The sequence below is a fragment of the Rutidosis leptorrhynchoides genome, chromosome 10 (assembly GCF_046630445.1).
Source record: "Rutidosis leptorrhynchoides isolate AG116_Rl617_1_P2 chromosome 10, CSIRO_AGI_Rlap_v1, whole genome shotgun sequence".
NCBI classification, from domain to species: Eukaryota; Viridiplantae; Streptophyta; class Magnoliopsida; order Asterales; family Asteraceae; genus Rutidosis; species Rutidosis leptorrhynchoides.
In genome coordinates, this window is record NC_092342.1 from 3182135 (window position 1) to 3201588 (window position 19454).

Genomic DNA, 19454 nt, shown 5'->3' on the forward strand with positions numbered 1-19454 from the left:
GTGCTTTTTATGAAACGAATGCAATAATTTCTAAAACGTATCATATAGAGGTCAAATACCTCGCTATGGGACCAATGAATAACGTACTGCATTTATAGTGATATGAACGGGTCGTTTTAGAGCTCCTGTTTTGTTTGTTAAGAAAAAAGATGGTTCATTTTGTTTGTGTATTCATTATCGTGAATTGAACAAGATTACAGTTAAAAACTGTTACCCACTTCCTAGAATTGATGACCTATTCGATCAGCTTCAAGGTTCGTCTGTTTATTCTAATATCGATCTTCGTTCCAGTTATCATCAATTGCGGGTTAAAGAATCTGATATTCCGAAAACCGCTTTCTGCACCCGTTATGGTCACTACGAATTCCTTGTTATGCCGTTCAGATTGACAAACGCAAATGCTGTGTTCATGGACCTCATGAACCGTGTATGTAGGCCCTATCTGGACAAGTTCGTTATCGTTTTCATCGATGACATCCTTATTTATTCCAAGAGTGATGTAGAGCACGAAGGACATTTTAAGTTGGTGCTTGATTTTTGAGAAAAGAAGAGTTGTACGCTAAGTTCTCTAAGTGTGCTTTCTGGCTAAGAGAAGTTCAATTCATTGGACATGTTGTTAGTAAACAGGGAATACAAGTTGATCCTGCCAAGATTGAGGCAATTGAGAAGTGGGAAATTCCGAAGACTCCTACTCAGATTCGTCAGTTTCTAGGGTTGGCAGGCTACTATAGAAGGTTCATTCAAGATTTCTCTCGTATAGCTAAACCTCTGACTGCTTTAACACACAAGGAGAAGAAATATGAGTGGAAGGATGAACAAAAGACTGCTTTTCAAACTCTGAAGAAGAAGTTGACTACCGCTCTGATATTATCACTACCTGAGGGTAATGACGATTTTTTTGTCTACCGTGATGCATCGCGTCAGGGCTTTGGTTGTGTTTTAATGCAACGAAAGAAAGTCATTGCATACGCGTCACGCAAGTTGAAGATCCACGAACAGAATTATATGACCCATGATTTAGAGTTGGGAGCTGTTGTGTTTGCGCTTAAGATTTGGAGACATTATCTATATGGGGTCAAAAGTACAGTGTACACTTATCACAAAAGTCCTCAACATATTCTTGATCAAAAACAGCTGAATATGAGGAAGCGAAGATGGGTTGAGACGTTAAATCATTATGATTGTGAACTTTTATATCATCCGGGAAAGGCCAATGTTGTGGCCGATGCATTAAGTCGTAAAGAAAGAGTTGAACCTCGCAGGTTTAGGGCCTTGAATATGACAATTCGAACTAACCTCGCTAGGAAAATTCTTGAAGCACAACAAGAAGCCTTGAAGGAGGAGAATTTTGTGAACGAGAAAGTCAAAGGCATGGCTAAGAAGTTTGAGGTACGAACCGATGGTACTCGGTACTTTGCGGGACGTCTTTGGGTTCCAAAATTTGGTGATCTGCGACAACTTGAATTAGATGAGGCTCATAAATCTAGGTACTCTATTCATCATGGTTCAGGAAAGATGTATCATGATCTTAAGGAGCTATATTGGTGGCCTAATTTGAAAACTGTTGTGGCTACATATGTGGCCAAGTGTTTGACCTGTGCTAAGGTTAAAGCTGAACATCAGAAACCGTCGGGACTTTTGGTGCAACCTGAGATTCCCGAGTGGAAGTGGGAAGGTATTACGATGGATTTTATTATGAAGTTACCGAGAGTGGTGGGTGGTTATGATACCATTTGGGTGATTGTTGACCGACTCACAAAGTCAGCTCATTTCTTGCCGATTAAGGAAACAGATTCGATGGAGAAGCTTACTCATTTGTATTTGAAGGAAATTGTTTCGAGACATGGTGTTCCTGTATCTATTATTTCAGACCGAGACAGTCGATTTATATCGAGGTTTTGACAATCCTTACAGGAAACTTTGAGAACAAAGTTGGATATGAGCACCGCTTATCATCCGCAGACGGATGGTCATATTGAAATGACCATTCAAACATTGAAAGACATGTTACGAGCGTGCGTTATTGATTTTGGTAATGGGTGGGATAGATATTTGCCACTAGCTGAATTTTCTTATAATAACAGTTATCATGCAAGTATTAAGGCCGCACCGTTTGAAGCTCTGTATGGTAGAAAGTGTAGGTCTCCTATCTATCAGAATGAGGTTGGGGATGCTCAACTAACAGGCCCAGAAATTATTCATGAGACTACCGAGAAGATCGTACAGATTAAAGAAAGATTGAGAACCGCCAGAAATTGGCAAAAGAGTTATGCCGATAAGAGAAGGAAAGATATAGAATTTCAAGTTGGTGACTGTGTTATGTTGAAGGTATCACCTTGGAAAGGTGTGGTACGATTTGGTAAAAGGGGAAAGTTGAATCCTCATTTTGTTGGACCGTTTGAGATTACCGAGAGAGTTAGACCCGTGGCTTACCGTTTGAAATTGCCACAAGAACTCAGTGCTGTTCATGACGTTTTTCATGTATCGAATTTGAAGAAGTGTTTGGCTGAGGCCGATGAAACCATTCCTTTGGAGGAGCTTCATGTTGATAAACAACTCCATTTTATTGAGGAACCTATTGCAATTATGGATCGAGAGGTTTAGACGCTCAAGCAAAGTAGAATTTCTATCGTCCGAGTTAGATGGAATGCCAGATGCGGACCCGAGTTCACTTGGGAATGTGAAGATCAGATGAGGCAGAAGTACCCGCATTTGTTCCCAGATGTCGAGTCAACCCCTGCACCTGCTTAAATTTCAGGACGAAATTTCCGTAACGGGAAGGTACTGTCACGACCCTACTTTTTCCGTTACCTTTTACCGTTTATTATTTAACGTCCGTTAATTGTTATTCGTGCCACGTCATTTCTATGACCTATATTATTATTTTTGTAATAATATATTAATTATTATGTGTTATATGAATATTTGTATTCGTATTTAAAATTGTGCGTTTCTACGCGTCGTGGATTTCTATCCGGCGAATCTTTTCGGTTTTCAAACCAACGGTTAAACTTTTGGGATTTTTAAATTCAAATTATTTTAAATATGATATTTTGATGTCATATGATTATATATAGTATTTATATATTTTATTCGTCGACCATTTGTTATCTCTCCGAATAATTAATCGCGTAATAGCTTTTTCGCGTTTTGGGCTTCGATCGGGCATTCGGGCTAAAAGCAAATCAACATTTTACAAGTTTGAGCCATGAGGCCCACCCCCATACCATGTTCGGCCGAACACTCCATGGGGAGGGAGTGTTAGGCTCATTTCTTCCCCAATTTTGATTTTTATAATTTCATTTCACCACTTTCCCTAAACCTAAAACTCTCTCATTTATTTTCTCCTCCCTCTCCCCTCTCCTTTTGGCCGTCACCATCTAGCACCACCATCATCATCATTTGATCATCAAATACTTCTTGGATCAAGCAATTGTTTACGTAATCGGATTCTACACATCGTTCTCTACGCGTTCATACCATCCGATTCTTGAGCAGGGTATAAACTCTAACCCTAAATTTTTGATTTTTACATTATTTTACTGTTTTTGATGTTTAATATGATAGTATAGTGCTTGTATGTTGTTGGATTATTGATTGTATGCATAGAATCACTCGTTATTACATGATTTCGGTTTGATTAAATCTGGACAGCGGAGTAATTGAACATTTCAGTAAACTAAACTGATGTTTTTGTTAAATTAAAGTGTTTATATGTGTTCCTCTCATCAAGACATTGATTTTAGACTCCGGATTCATGTTGTTTCGATTCCCGAAACTTAAGTTATGATTAAAATGGTGTTTTCATGAAATCAAAAGATAAAAACGAATGTGTTCAGAGTTGTTCCAACTTTGTGACCACTTTTGGAGTCTTTAGGGTGTACTAGTGTGTTAGGATTGATGATTGGATGAACATTCATGTTTGGGTCATCGAAATCCGAGCCACGAATCACCCGGTATGACTAAAACATGTTTTTGATCGGATTAAAGTCCCAAGTTGAATTATGGCTGTTGCTCACCACTTGGGGCTATTCTTGAGTGTACTAATGTGTCGGGTGGTTTGGTTACGCGAGGATATATATAAGACTCACCGAAAGCGACACCCGGGGCTCAAGTTATGACCCAATGAACTTTTAATTAAAAATTATGGTTATAAAATAAGACTTGTGATATAAATAATGATTTTCATTATTATTAAATTACTTATGATATAAAAGTAATTATTTTAATTTAATACCTATGATATATATTTATTATATCATTTATTAATTATATTTTGATTAATTAAACATTTAATTAAACTTATGATTAATAATACTTTTATTATTAATGAAAAATACTTATGATAACTATTAAACTTATGTTATGAGGTTATTATAATAAAGCTTATAAAAAGGATTAATTAATTATTTAATTATTATAAGGCTTAGTTATTATTTAATTATAATTTAATTATTAAATACTTATGATTTAATAATTATAATTAAAATTATGATATGATTAATAATTCATTATAAATTAATAATACTTATGATATGATTAAAAATTTATTATTAATTAATAATACTTATGTTATGACTAATATTTAATTAATTAATTAAATAATTATGTTATATTAATTATATCATTTAAACTTATGATTAACTTTATTAATTCAATTTAATTTAATTAAACTTATGTTATGACATGATTATACATATATGACTTTAAATAACATTATAACTTATATTATTATTATAATTTATACTTTAAAATTTAATGTTGACTATGTTTGACCAAGGTTGACTTTTTAGTTGACTTTCGGTTGACTCTGACTTTCAGTTGACTTTTGTTGACTTTCTAATTAAGGAAACTTTCCTAAATTATAAACTTTCCAAAAATAGTAACTTTCTAAATATGGAAACTTTCTAAAAATAGAAACTTTCTAAAAATAGAAACTTCCAAAAATAGAAACATTCCTAAAATAGAAACTTTTCAAAAATGAAAACATGCTAAAATTAGAAACTTTCTAAAAATAGAAAGTATGTGTCCTTACGTTATTCTGATCAAACCGAAGCATACTGAGTGTTATTCTATGTCTACTTGCAACAAGTACTATAGCTATCATACTAAGAGTTGACCTAAGTTAGTTATTTATATCGACCTGCTTTATTTATAGGTCGGCGTTGTGATCATTCTTAATCACTTTACTTCGTGCAGTTCACGTTTTCTGTGTTACTACTTCATTTACGTTAAGGTGAGTTATAGTCCCGTTTCCATACTATTTTAAAGTATTTTTGGGATGTGATTACATGCATTTTGTTTTACGTTTAGACACAAGTGGCAATTAAATTTCAATTATTCATTATGAGTTGAACGAAAATATTTCCTACTCCGGTAACTGTAATCACTGGTTTCTACTAGTGAACGCGAATCTTATGGATAGATCTATCGGGCTTGACAGCCCCATTTTGAGCAAGTCGCGCTAGCAATTTATAATAGGAATGTATTAGTACTTCGTATTTAATTGTAGATACACATGTTCAGTGTAAATATTGTGTTTGGTAAGGGTATGGAAATGGTTAAGTGGTTACCAGGTGGCTCATAGATAATGAAATAATGTTTTATGTTTTCTAACATTTGAAATCTTGTGGCCTAAAGTTTATACGTCTATTTAAACCTTTAATTCACTCAACATTTTTGTTGACAGTTTACTCGCATGTTTTCACAGGTACTTGATTTGTTTGGGCTTCCGCTGTGTTAGAGTGTCTGCATGCATTTGGGCAGGTTTTGTTAAACATTTTATGAAACATTGAACTTGCATTCTCTTTTGGATTATTAAATTGTGGGTATTTGGTTGACAGTGCTTTATGTCAACTTTGGTTATTTAATATGATGGGTTTGTTTAAACTACATATTTTGGTAAATTTTCTTTTTGAGAAACTTTTTAAATAAAAGAATGCAATGTTGTTTATTAAATTCATTTAAAGTTCGATCAAGCTGTGGGACGTGACGGAGCCGTTAAGGGTACTTGACGGGGCCATCACACCACCTGTCAGCGTTTTATGATATGTGGCATCGGTGGGTGCTATGTGTTGTTTTTTCGTGTTTTCCTTCAACCGCTTATTTTTTTTACATGTTTTGTTCCGCCGCTTACTTACATTTTTTCTCCATTTTTCTGTTCTTCAGAAAACTGTGCGAACGGCGTGTCACTTTCTGTTACCGTCCGTGGTGTGGCGTGGCAATGTTTGTGTTGCAGCCATGGCATGGTTTGGCAGTCGGAATGTTGCGGCCGTTTGTTTTGCATTTTGTTTCGTTTCCGATCACCGTATGTGATGTGGCGTGGAAATTTTGTGTTGCAGCCACCTCATGGTCTGGAAGCCAGAATGTTGCGACCGTATTGTCAGTCTTCGGTGACCTAATTTTAGGTTATTAGCATACCATTTAATTGTGAAAACGAATGTACATTAATCAGGGTTATAATCGTTAATTCAGCCTCAATGCCACATACGACCATTATCCGCCGTTTAAACAGGGGTGTATCTTCAAAAAATTGTACGAATGATGTGTGACTTCCGGTGACCGTATGTAGTATGACATCGCAATGTTTGTGTTGCAGCCATAACATGGTCTGGCAGCCGGAATGTTGCGGCCGTATTGTGAGTCTTTGGTGAACTAATTTTTGGTTATTCGAGCTTCAACTCATTGGTTTAACATGCTAATTATGTCTTTTATGTTATTATGTTAGTGTCTTTGTTTGATTGTTATGTAATTTTTGGTGAACTACTTTTATTGTCGTTGTACAGTTACCTCTGGTTGGTGGCTGTGTTCTGGCATTTTAATCTTTGTTGCGGCCCTATTGTGAGTCTTAGCCAAATAAATTTTGAACTGTTTGATTTTCATCCATTCGTGTTACTTGCTTTCATCTATTAATTTTGTTTTGTGGTATATTTTTTTTTTGTTGCAGCTATGGCATGGTCTGGCAGCTGTTTATTTTAATATTCTAAAATCTTTGATGGTTGATATGTGATGAGCGTGATTATCATTATCATTATCATTATGATATCTCCTAATTACAAAAATGATGTACGGCAAACAGTGGTAAAATTGTTATTGCTGAAACTTGAACTAGTTTGTTGTTATTGTCTTGTCGTTGCTGGTTTGTTACCAGTACATTGCAGCCATATTATCGTTATTATTGTCATTTGTATAGAACATTAATAAACGATAGGGTCTGTGTTACTAAACTTATGTTCATGCTGTTTGATAGCTGTTATGTTGTTTTGTCATATTTTCTTCCGTACCACCTGCGGTACGGCTACGGTATGGTTGGACGGCTGAATAGTTGTATTCTAATTGTGAAAACTGTTGTGCAGTAACCAGTGTTTTAGACCCAAATGCACCTGCAATCGTCATCCACCGTTTTAAAGGGGTCACGATTGTTGCTTCGGATGATATCCCACGCTATGTGACATTATTGGGTGCTACGTGTTGCCTTTGCGTGTTTTTTCTTCTCAACCGCTTCATTTTACTTTATGTGTAAGTGTTCGATTAATAACCAATTGTGCAACAATTGTGACACTTTTGGTTACCGACTATGGTGTGGCGTGGCAATCTTCGTATTGTGCCATAGCATTATCTGGCAGCCAGGATGTTGCAGTCGTATTGCAGTCTTCAATGAATTAACTTTTTGGTTATTTGTGATTTGATTCACTAGCTTAATTTTTGGTTATTAATTTTTGACTTAACTGGTCCGCCTTCTCTTTTTTTTTTTTTTGTAGAAACCGGTAAGATCTTTAGTGCAGCAAGAAGGGGTTGATCCGTATCACCTTGGTTTGATTCTTATTTCTCTGTCACTGAATTTGAATTCATGCTATTTGATTGCATCTATTAGATGAATCGCGGTCGCGAGTCTTCATCACAATCACGGCCGCATCGCATCAAATCGCGACCGCGAGGTTGCCTTGTTCCTGTCTTCCGAAGTTCTGTTAACGAATAGCGAACGCGAGATTTTTATCACGAGCAAACCCAAACTCGCGACCGCATTGAGTGGAATCGCGGACGCGAGATACACTAAATCGACCAGTATTTTTTTTTCTATTTTAATTCTTCACTTGGCACTCCGTTTCAGCTCACGATTTCTCCTTCAAAATAGCAGAACTTTTAACCAAAAATCTTCTAAAACCATATAACTCTTCAAATCATTTCATAGGAACGTTTCAACTCAAACATTAACATTTCCTTCACCATTTCCTCAATTATTAAACACAAACTCAATAAAAACTAAATGATATTGCGAGTAAAAATATGTATAAATGGAGCAATCTTAACGGGTAAAAAAGGTTAAAATTATTATGGTAAAAAGGTAAAACAAATAAAGACCATATTAAATAAACGTCATAAATAAATTTCAATAATTAATGAACAAAAAATTTATAAACCTTTCATCTTTGAAGTAACGTAAGTTATTTTTTTAGCCTATAAATATGTCATCTCCATTTCATTTTTATATATCAATCATACAAAAGAGCGCAATATATTACTAATGTTGTATTCTCGATTTTTTTTAAGATGGAAAAAAGAAGAGATGTCCTAATATATATATAAATATATATATATATATATATATATATATATATATATACATACATACATACATACATACATACATACATACATACATACATACATATATATGTACATACATATCTATATATATATCTATATATATATATATATATATATATATATATATATATATATATATATATATATATGTACATACATATATATATATATATGTATATATATATTTGTATATATATGTATATATGTATATATATATATATATATGTATATGTATATGTATATGTATATATAATATATTTTTGTTTGTTTTTGTAGGTATCGAAAATAATATATTTTTGTTTGTTTTTGTAGGTATCGAAGACACACCAATTTCAAAATATTGTAAACCGCAGACAAGGCAAGAAGAAGCGTGGTTGACTTTATGTTGAATCGATTCATTCGAACTATTTTTAATGTCACTATTATGATTATTATATTGTATATTTGTATAACTTATATGATTAATAATTAAGATTATGATTACTATTATGATTATAATTTATAATTATTATTATGAATATGATTACAATTATTATTTTTATTATTATTACATTTTAGTTATAATCCATATAACTATATGATTGTTATAGATGTAACGTTTTTATACATGTAGATATATAGATAATGTTTATTTAATCAATATATAAATAACTTTATTATATATATATATATATATATATATATATATATATATATATATATATATATATATATATATATATATATATATATATATATATATATATATATATATATATATGCAACGATAACTATAAATGTAAATACGAATAATAAAAAGTTTGAAACTATTGTTATTATTTATGTCTTAGTTTAATTTTAAATTTATGACAAAATTATGATAAGGAACACGAAAAGATTGAAACTAATCATATAATTTATGACATATAAAATATACTTATTATGAATGAATGTTTATAACTAAAGTTAAATTAAGAAAAATAAAAAGATAACAATTATTGAAAAGTTTATAAAGTTTACTACTCTTGGTGGTGTTACATATCTTTATTATAATAGTTAATAAATAATTATTAATTTTATATCAATTGTTATTCAATGTTATGAATCTCCAATTTTATTCTATTCACGAGTTTTATATTGTGTGGTGTAATAATACGTAACGGTTCATGTTTATATTTAGAAGTTTTTTTTATGTACTCCAATTATTATGTGTCTACTTATTGTCACATATGAAGTCATAAAGAGGGACCTTCAAAATTTCTAATGGTAAATTGTAAATGTAATATATGTTTTAATATTATGAATCGTACTACAATATGCAAGTCTTATAATGTATTTTAGCATTATTTGTTAACCCATTTAACCACCTTTAGTAAACTTTTGTTTATATATAGTTTCATGGTTAGTACATATGTCCCGAATGTGCAGATTTTCATAGTGGCAAACAAAACATATGCACAAAATTCTACTTGACCACTTGCATAATGGGACCAACATCAACTTTCACTTCAAGGTTAATATGTTTTCAACCAACTTCCATCATGACTCTAACCATTCGGAACACGAATTTCAAAATAGTGAAATTTGAGACAAGTCGTGCAACGCACGGGCATTGCCTCCTAGTTTTATCTATTCTACAGTCGCACGTGTTTACATGCGAGTGCGTAGTAGAAAGAATCGATGAAAAAAAACCGTGGTTTTACCTAGCATGCCCAACATGTAGAGCAAAAGTGGCTGACGAAGTAGGTCAACCTATGTTGTGTGTGAAAGACGGTGAACCAAATGAGCCCCTCTACAGGTAAACCGGAAAATACAATCTTTAATTTTTTTTAAACATAGTTAGAAACAACATAACCCAAAATAAAAAAAATACCAGCTACTCATTCAGAATCGTTGCAAGAGACGAAAACACAACTGCAGGGATCACCTTTATGCACGAGAAAGGCGATTGGTTAGTAGGTCGCGACTGTAAAGAAATAGTGTTGGAAATGGGGTATAACAACAGGAGAGAAATCCCACCCCCACTTAAAGAGCTCGAGCAACAAACATGAGTTTTTAACGTCAGATTCAATACCAAAGCCAGATCATCAAATACTGAATTCTTCTGAGAAATTCTTTGGAGAACTCGTGATTGAAACAGCAACACAAGAACCAGAAATTATATTTTTTTAAACGGCACTTTTATTATCACAAATTCACTGTTACAATTTTTTTAAACTTAAGATTAAACATAATAACAACGATAATAAGGCTAAACAATGATAATACAACACAACATTTAGAAATCATTGAGATCAGGAGAATCAGACGAATAGAATTTTCCATCCGTGTCGCACTGTGGCCCGGAGGGTACGTAGTCCTCTTCATCAGACACAATGTTTTCGCTCTCATCCCGGAATTCGATATACAACTTGATGATTTCGTTGTTGGTCACAGCTCGACCCACAAGCATGGTCCAGTCTTCTTCATCTATAAGAAAACTGGCCGAAACATTTGGTTCCTTGAAGAACCACACTTGTGAGAATGCAAGAGGTATGTCCTCTTTCAGAAAATCAAGTAGTTCAGACAACGGATAACTTCGGACATTCATGCAATACTCCCTCTGTTGAGAATCATCGGTGGAGTAATTCTTGACCTCACAGTCGAATTCCTCACCATAGTTAACTTGTAGCATAACATTCATTTGAGACATTTTGAAGTTATAAAAGTAAGAAGTTGTAGAGAAGTAAGTGTATGAGGTGAGACATCTTGAAGTTATAAAAGTAAGAAGTTATAGAGAAGTGTATGAGGTGTGGTTTGATAACAGATGAGGAGTTGTATTTATAGGGGTAGAAGCACTTGTTTGAACGAATTCAATGTTTGAATTAAACACACATGTTGAATACAGCTTTAATAAAGTAATAGTGGAATACAGCTTTATACAGAGCATCTCTGCTTAATACAACTTTATACAGAGCATCTCTGCTTAATACAGCTTTATTAAAGCAATAGTTTTATGCAGAGAATCTTTGTTGAGCATCTTTGAACGAATCCAAGGTTGAAACTACAAAATATATTGAAAATAAAAATCACACAATTTATTAAAATTCATAATTACACAATTTATTAAAATTCAAAATACAACAATTTATTAAACATAATACATACTGAAAATAGATTAAGCGTTTAAACTTCTAAAGTTCGGTGGAAGGGCCCAAATGTGTTCAGTGAGATCATTTCGAAGTTGGTCATGAATGTTTCTATCTCGTATTTCTTGTTCTCTTACATCACGACTTCTAGATCGATTCCTTACATAGTTAGGATTAGCTTCATTAGTCCTAAGTAATTCTTTTTCTAGCCATGAAATGTTGAAGCCATTATCCTCGACTATCATGTTGTGCAAGAGCACACAACAATACAATATCCCCCTCAACTTGTTGAAGGTGTGTGGTCATCCAGCCATTTGTAAAATATGGAATCTACCTTGAAGAATACCGAATGTTCTTTCGACATCTTTACGTGCACTGTCTTGAAATCTTTTAAATTTTGCATGTGGCTCGTCGGTTGGAGTCGAATATGCCTTCATCAGCGTTAACCAATTTGGATAAATACAGTCCGTCAAATAATAACCATTGGTGTATTCATTTCCATTTACAGTAAATGGAGCAAATGGTGCATTTCCATTCTTAATGTCATCAAACAACGAAGATTGATTCAAAACATTAACATCGTTGTTTGCACCTGCGGCACCGAAGAATGCATGCCAAATCCATGTATCATATGAAGCAACTGCTTCAAAAACTATGGTCGGATGGCCTTGATGACCACTAGTATATTGCCCTTTTCAAGCATTTGGACAATTCTTCCACTTCCAATGCATGCAGTCAATGCTTCCAAGCATTCCCTTAAACCCATGTTTTTCTTCGTGCGCGCTATACAAACGAGCTATATCGCTACTCGTTGATTTCCTCAAATATTCATCAACATATAGTTCTAAAACACATTTACAAAAGCTATTGAGACAGAGAATTGATGTACCTTCAGCCATTTGTAAGTATTCGTCAAACATGTCCGTTGTTGTACCGTAAGCCAATTGACGCATCGCGGATGTACATTTCTGTATCGTAGTAAAACCTTGTCGACCAAGAGCATCACTTTTTTGTTTAAAATATTCAAAATGAAGTGGTAATGGATCGGCATCGTAATTGATTATATCATTCACGATACGCTTAAATAATCTACTACTCATTCTAAAACGTCTCTTGAATCTATTTTCAGGATAAACTGGATTCTCTGAGAAGTAGTGTTTGTATAGGTTATCACATGCAAGTTCACGATCTCTACGAATATAAATTCTAGTTCGTGGAACACGTACATTGTTTGCAGCCTCTTCTGCTGCAGCCTCTTCAACATCTTATTCTTCGGCCATTTCTCGTAAAATCATCAATTCGTCTTCATCATCCGAATCCCATATATCAAAAAGTTTAAACAAAGCTTTTGCCATTGAATTTTTTGTTAAGTATATAAGTGATATATTGAAGAAAGTGTGTGAATAATTAAAATGGGAAGAGTGGTATATAAAACAAAAAAAAAAAAAAAATTTAATTCTGCATATTCAAACGGCTATAAAGCCGTTACATTCACGTGGCCAATTCCCATTCGATAAACGCATTCATCTTCCCCGGTGATGGACTCATCGCGCCGAGCAAAAAAAACCTCCATCACGCCGCACAGGGGCGCGATGGAGGCGCGGTGATGGCAAAAATGCTCCGATCACGCTGCATTGCGAATGGTTTTATGTGAATGTATATGTGATTATAAAGTTTAATGGGGGATATATGATATAAGCCCTTAATTTTAAAAGTGATATGGTGTAATTTTGAAACTGATAAGGTTTTAATTGGCATATCTTTATTTTAGGAAATTTTGATATATAACTTTAGAGATGATTTCGAGAGATAGTGCGGAGATAAGTTTAAAAATAATTAATATGTTTATTTATTTATTTAATTTTACTATTTGTTCATTTGATTTGATTAATGATAACAATAACAATAAATCCTAATATATCCCGTCGTATCGTATCGTACTTAATTATATAAGAAAATAAAAGATCACCATTCAATTTAAAATCGAAAATCTGAAGTCCTTAAGAGCATCTTTAGTATCATCGATCAGATTTCAAGCAGCTCATACGAACAAATAAACTTTTAAGGTATTGTGTATTTTCTTTCATTCATACATGAATCAATGTAATCCTTTTTATATTCTTATGATAATTAATTGTAAAGCATAATCAATATATAATATAGAACGCATGATAAGAATCTACTTACAGTTTTATTATTATAGATAATTGGCATGAATTAGTATATATAATATTATCAATAAGTTTCTTCGTAGTTAATTTGTTGATTACATTAATTTTTTGCGGCTTCTGCTGATCACTTGATCAGGGACGATCGATCGAGGATGGGAAACGATGTATTGTCGGTTAACGTGAAAGTATTTAGTGACAAAACGACACAAAAGGTGATGTTTATAGAAGCAAATCAAGACTTTGTTGAAGTTGTTTGCAGTTTTTTGACTTTACCACTCGGAACAATCGCAAGAAACTTCAATAACCTCAACAATCTTGGATGCTTGACTTCTATTTATCAAAGTGTTGTCAACCTTGATGTTGCGTATTTCACTAACGACAAGTGTAGATACGGACTCGTTAATCCAGTAAACGCGTCATACGATCTCTGCAACAATCTGGTTTTTAACCTTAATGCTACCGACATTACTAAAACTATTGGCAAGGCTACTGATCACGCTCAACCGGTGTTCCTTAAAAACAAAGGATCTTTCATCATCACTGATGATCTCACCATTACACCTGTCATGTTCCATACATATATCGAGTTTCTTAGAACTCTTGGTGTCAAAGACATGAATGATTTGGTCGAAGAAACTGTATCTTATGGTTTTGAAGCGGTAAGTTTTAAATTTTGGGATTAAAATTCTCTCGTACATTGTTCAACATATATAAAGATTGTGTTCTTAAATTTTTAGGATTCTTTTTGAAATACAATGTTTGTATTATTGTTTACAACTAAACTAATTTCTTTTAATTACTGTTTCAGTTTTATCAACTACTAGTGGAGGACCCGCGAATTCGCGGGACTATGTGAGTGTTTGTACAGAAATAATGTTTATAATTATTGTATTTAATGTAAGTAGTTATGTTAGTTGTTATGTATTCAATGTATGTACTTGAAATTTAAAATCCAACCATATATGTCTTTAAAAAACTTTAAAAGTTGAACATAGTATAAAATACTTAAACAGTTATTGTAGACATATAAAAAGCATTGGTAATGAAAACCAAAAACATATTTATTATATAAAAATCTAGAAGGAAATGTAGTCATTGAAATGCAACATAAAAACAAATTAAAAAGTTTGTTTGAGGCGTTTGCCTCGTGTGGTTGCACTATCAGACCACGTTTATTGTAGCATGAGTATTACGTGTTGAAAAAACACATGTTATATTTATTCAAAAATTTGACAATGCATCAAATAAGAATGGTTGAATCTTTGGTATTTTGAGAGATGCAACTGCATCAGATGTTTGTCGACTTGGTGCGTCTTCAGCAAGAAGGTTATTTGGGGTTGGACTCTTACGCCTAACGGAACTTGAATTCGAAAAACATTGTCGAACAAAATTCTTTTTTTGTGAAATGACGATTTAAATATAAAATCATCAATCGTAAATACATATCCAAAAAAATAATTGTATAAATTAGTATATATGTTAAGTCTAAATTATAATGTATGAATTTGACTACAGATTTCCAATGTATATAATGGTTTTCACCTGGTATGGTGTCGGTGGTTGGAAAATGGTGACCTCATCTAAAAGGTTGACTGACCCAACTTCTTCAAGTTGTTTTTTGTTAATCACCTCCATATAGACCTGTATGAAAGTGACCATAAGATAATGGACTGACACAAATACAACCCATTTTTTTTTTTATCATTCAATATTACCTATCCACATTCAAGATCAACAACCAAAAATTAATTATTCAAAGTTACATATCCTAAAGTGAAAGCAGAAAATTACTATCACATCTTAAAAAAGCAAGTTTTATACTCAACTGTACCCATCTATTTGAATATATGGCTTCAGAATTTTTAAGATCAATCAACTTTACATCATTATTAGCCTACTTATTTTGACCCCTCTAAGTTTTATACTCAGCTGTACCCATCTTTACAATAAAATCAGTCCAACTCTACCTGCATATCTAGATGGATAGTTCAACACTGGCATTCCTAATACATATAATTTGTGCTTCTCTTTTTGGATCAATCTATACATGAATACAAAAACAGTAAAGAACATATATACAACTGCCACGAATCTATGTAATTGAGCAAATAGAGTAGCACACATCACCAAAACTTTGAATTGAACCAAAATCATAGTTTACGTCTTTAAAGAAAGAACAATAGTAAAACAACTTAATAACTTTCGGAATATTTAATTTCAGAATATAACATGCGGCCAAAAAACACATTAAAATTCGGTAAGAACTGAAATAATATACTTCCGGATTTAGAGGTTGAAGTTGTATTCGTTGACCCGATCACATTTGCCACACTTGAAATCCAGAGACAGTATATAAAAATATAAAAATTGTGCATTAATCAAAACATGTAAACAATAAAACAAAAGATATTATCCCACAAAAATAACACAAACAACAAATCATACCAAATGAGGCAGATGCAAGATTATTCATACGTTGTTCACCGGTTGTAGACCTCAGATTACCTTGTTTGTATCTCAAATCCGAAGTCTATTATTAATATACTGAAACTCTAGGTTGTATAGAACTGCTACATAATAATCAATCAGGGCAGTGAAAATCAAGCAGAAAAATCAAATATACAAACAAAAATTGCACTAAACAGAAAAAGATAAATTTGTAAGTAGCCCCAGAATTGAAGATTAATCGAATACATTTTCTGTAAGTAGCCCCAGGTTGTAATGCTCCCAAGCGTAATGAACCCGAATTTGATTAGTATCAACAAACTGGATAGTGCAAATTTGAAAACACATTTACTCATTTAGTTCCACCACCCTTAACCATCTAACACGATGGTGGGTCTCCAGGTTAGCCTACATTCGAGTAACCCATAAGTCCTGGTCAACAGTCAGACACTATGTAAAGGAGACGACAAATTAATACTCCGTAAGCATTAAACTTTCAACGTATTACTATACCAGATCGACATTGATTCAAAGCTACCTAATCAATTTTTGTAGCGATTCACATTGTTGCCATCTGAAGAACAAAATTTTCATTGAATCAAAGGTATTTGCTGATCAAGGGTTTAAGTAGTAAAAAAAAACGAAACAAACCTCTGATTACCTCCTAAAAACATACCCTATAAATTACATTAGTTGAGTTTTCACCAATTCCCATTAAAAATTGAACCATATAGACATACCTCGTAAATTATGCAAAACTGAAGATGCCAACATATCGTTACAAAAGGTTACATCAGGCTTTGCACCCCTTAGATTTGCCATTTTTAGCATTTTCACCAATATTACCTTATTGTTTCTCTTCTTGAAACTCCCTCGATATATATATGCAAGTTCCTACATGTCAGTGGCGACTTATATATATGTGGTAATTCTAGCCCACTTAGTAATAGTAAACACGGGGTTCGCCAAGTCTAATTATACCCTTAACAACATACTTATTCATTCATTATTAATATATACAATTATTCTAAGATATAACTTTTTATCTAGTTTTTAGACACCTTAATTACCACCCATTATCTTACCCACTACAATAAATGCTACCACCTAATGATACAACACTTTTCATCAGAGTCGGACAGAAGATCAATAGACCTATTGAAATGAAATATTATGCTAAGGTAGAAGTAGCATCTTTTCCTAATCTTGTCGAAGGTCAAACGGGTCAAAAGTCACCCAAATTGTATTGAAAAAGTTTTCAATGAATCATATTTTTTTAGGCATATAAATTATACTTTTGAATATTAGACATATTTAGATACTGAAGAGAAAAGAAACATAAATGCTAGTGATCTGTATTACTAATTACCCATTCTAATCCAACCTTTTTATGGCCCACTAATTTTGGCACCCAATGCTAAAGATTAAAATGTACTCTTCGGGAAGAAAACTTGCCAGGAGATTTTCTACATGTGATGCAGAAGAGAGGCCTAATATCCTACTAAAAACAATTGCAAAAATTTAAGTCTTACTAAACAATCTTACAAAAGTGCAGACTATAATCGAATGATATTGTGAACTAAAACACGTTCTTGACTATAATTAAATGTGCACCATTTTTAAAATGATGAAACTGACAATTGATCCCATCTTTCTAATCTCAAAAGGATGAACAATAAAAAGGAAAAAAAAAACAAACAATTGATTTTTCTGTATTTTTATGAAGAAAAAAACACAAAAAACGGAGTGGGAATTTGTTAATGGAGTTGGGGATGTAAAAGAGAGACAAAGAAGGTTTGGTTATGTTTGATGATTGTAAGTCACAAAACAACAAAAAAGGATTTTTTTTTTCTAGACTATGTAAAAATTCAATACACATGAACTTAATAAAATATGATTGAAAATTATGCCAACTCTATTTGCAAGATGCTATCAATATGAGTTGATTTGATTAAAAACAAAACTAACCGCAAGTGGTTCTTTAGTGTTGGATCTTTCACTGTCCATAGGGCAAAGTCCAACTATACCCCGAGAAAGATATTTTGAGTCATGTTTTCTTATGTGCCAAAATTCAAGATCATGTTTTAACACTATTTAAAAATCTTTTAAACTCAACAAAGTCAAACATATAATATATCAATTTAAAGCTCTTCGTGAAAACTTTAAGCCCAATCTATTAGTTTTCACCATTAATTACTCATTTTTAAATAACAAACTCGCAAAGTAGGCCCGAGAGTAACCTTTGACACTTTTATCGAGATTGTATAAAAGGTCGTCTAAGAAAGTAAGCATAAAGAAAACAACATGGGCTGAAAAAGTTGATACCACAAGTATAAATTAACATTTTAACATGTTGGTAGCTTTTGTTTATTTGAATAACGTATATGGGTCAAATAGGCACGTATTTGAATAACGTATATGGGTCAAATAGGCACGTGTGACTTGTCCCAAAAAGTTTCAAAGTTTTACCATTTGTGATCAAAAGAGTGACCTTAGCGGTTGTAATAATCATCACGGTCTTCTCATATCCTCCATTGTTGATTGTCTAGATGCAACCCGTAATGATAATTCTTGACATGACAACAATGTTCGAATTTAGTGCATTAGATAAATTAGTCACCTTGAGAAGTTCCATATAGTTCGAATTTCAAGGCTGATAAAAAATAATACATAATTACTTCTCATATAGCAGATCAATATAATCCTTATGATGATGATAATTGAGAAATATACATGTACCAGTTTGCTTTCACCCCCGAGTGAAACTCATTGTTTGTTAATAAAAGAAATACTTATCCGGTAATTAGCTCTCCAATAAAGACTGAACATAGAAACCTGAAAAACATTTAACAATGATAGAGGTTTTGATGTTTTATACAATGACGTAAAAAAAAAAATGTAGACTGTCACTACAAAAATGTTTACCTAAAGCAAACTCTATTCTCGTTGTCCATATATTCGTGATGATATCTTATGGTACCTCGCATGTGTAAAAAGTATAGATTTACAAATATGGTTAGAAAGTATTATAGAAGGTCGTACAAAGTCATATATTGCCTTGAAAATAAAATTTGAGTAGGAAGCGTATCATGCACTTGACCTTCAAACTGAAGCATCAGGTAGT

General features: G+C 32.9%; 1 protein-coding gene across 1 annotated transcript; it reads right to left on the bottom strand.

Moving 5' to 3' along the window:
• Positions 1-11743: 11743 nt before the first annotated feature.
• LOC139872712 (uncharacterized) lies at positions 11744-12667 on the bottom strand. Its single transcript, XM_071860638.1, has 4 exons — positions 12604-12667; positions 12424-12558; positions 12049-12306; positions 11744-11952 (listed from the first exon to the last, which is right to left on the bottom strand). The coding sequence occupies exons 1-4, from the start codon at positions 12665-12667 to the stop codon at positions 11744-11746; spliced, it is 666 nt and encodes a 221-aa protein (XP_071716739.1).
• Between the last annotated feature and the right edge of the window lie 6787 nt (positions 12668-19454).

Bases quoted from the DNA above. Each gene is read 5' to 3' on its own strand.
- LOC139872712 (XM_071860638.1), bottom strand. From the start codon at position 12,667: ATGCGTCAATTGGCTTACGGTACAACAACGGACATGTTTGACGAATAC. The intron at 12,559-12,603 runs GTACATCAATTC...AATGTGTTTTAG, and splicing joins ATACTTACAAATGGCTGAAG to AACTATATGTTGATGAATAT. The intron at 12,307-12,423 runs GTCCAAATGCTT...TCGGTGCCGCAG, and splicing joins GCATTGGAAGTGGAAGAATT to GTGCAAACAACGATGTTAAT.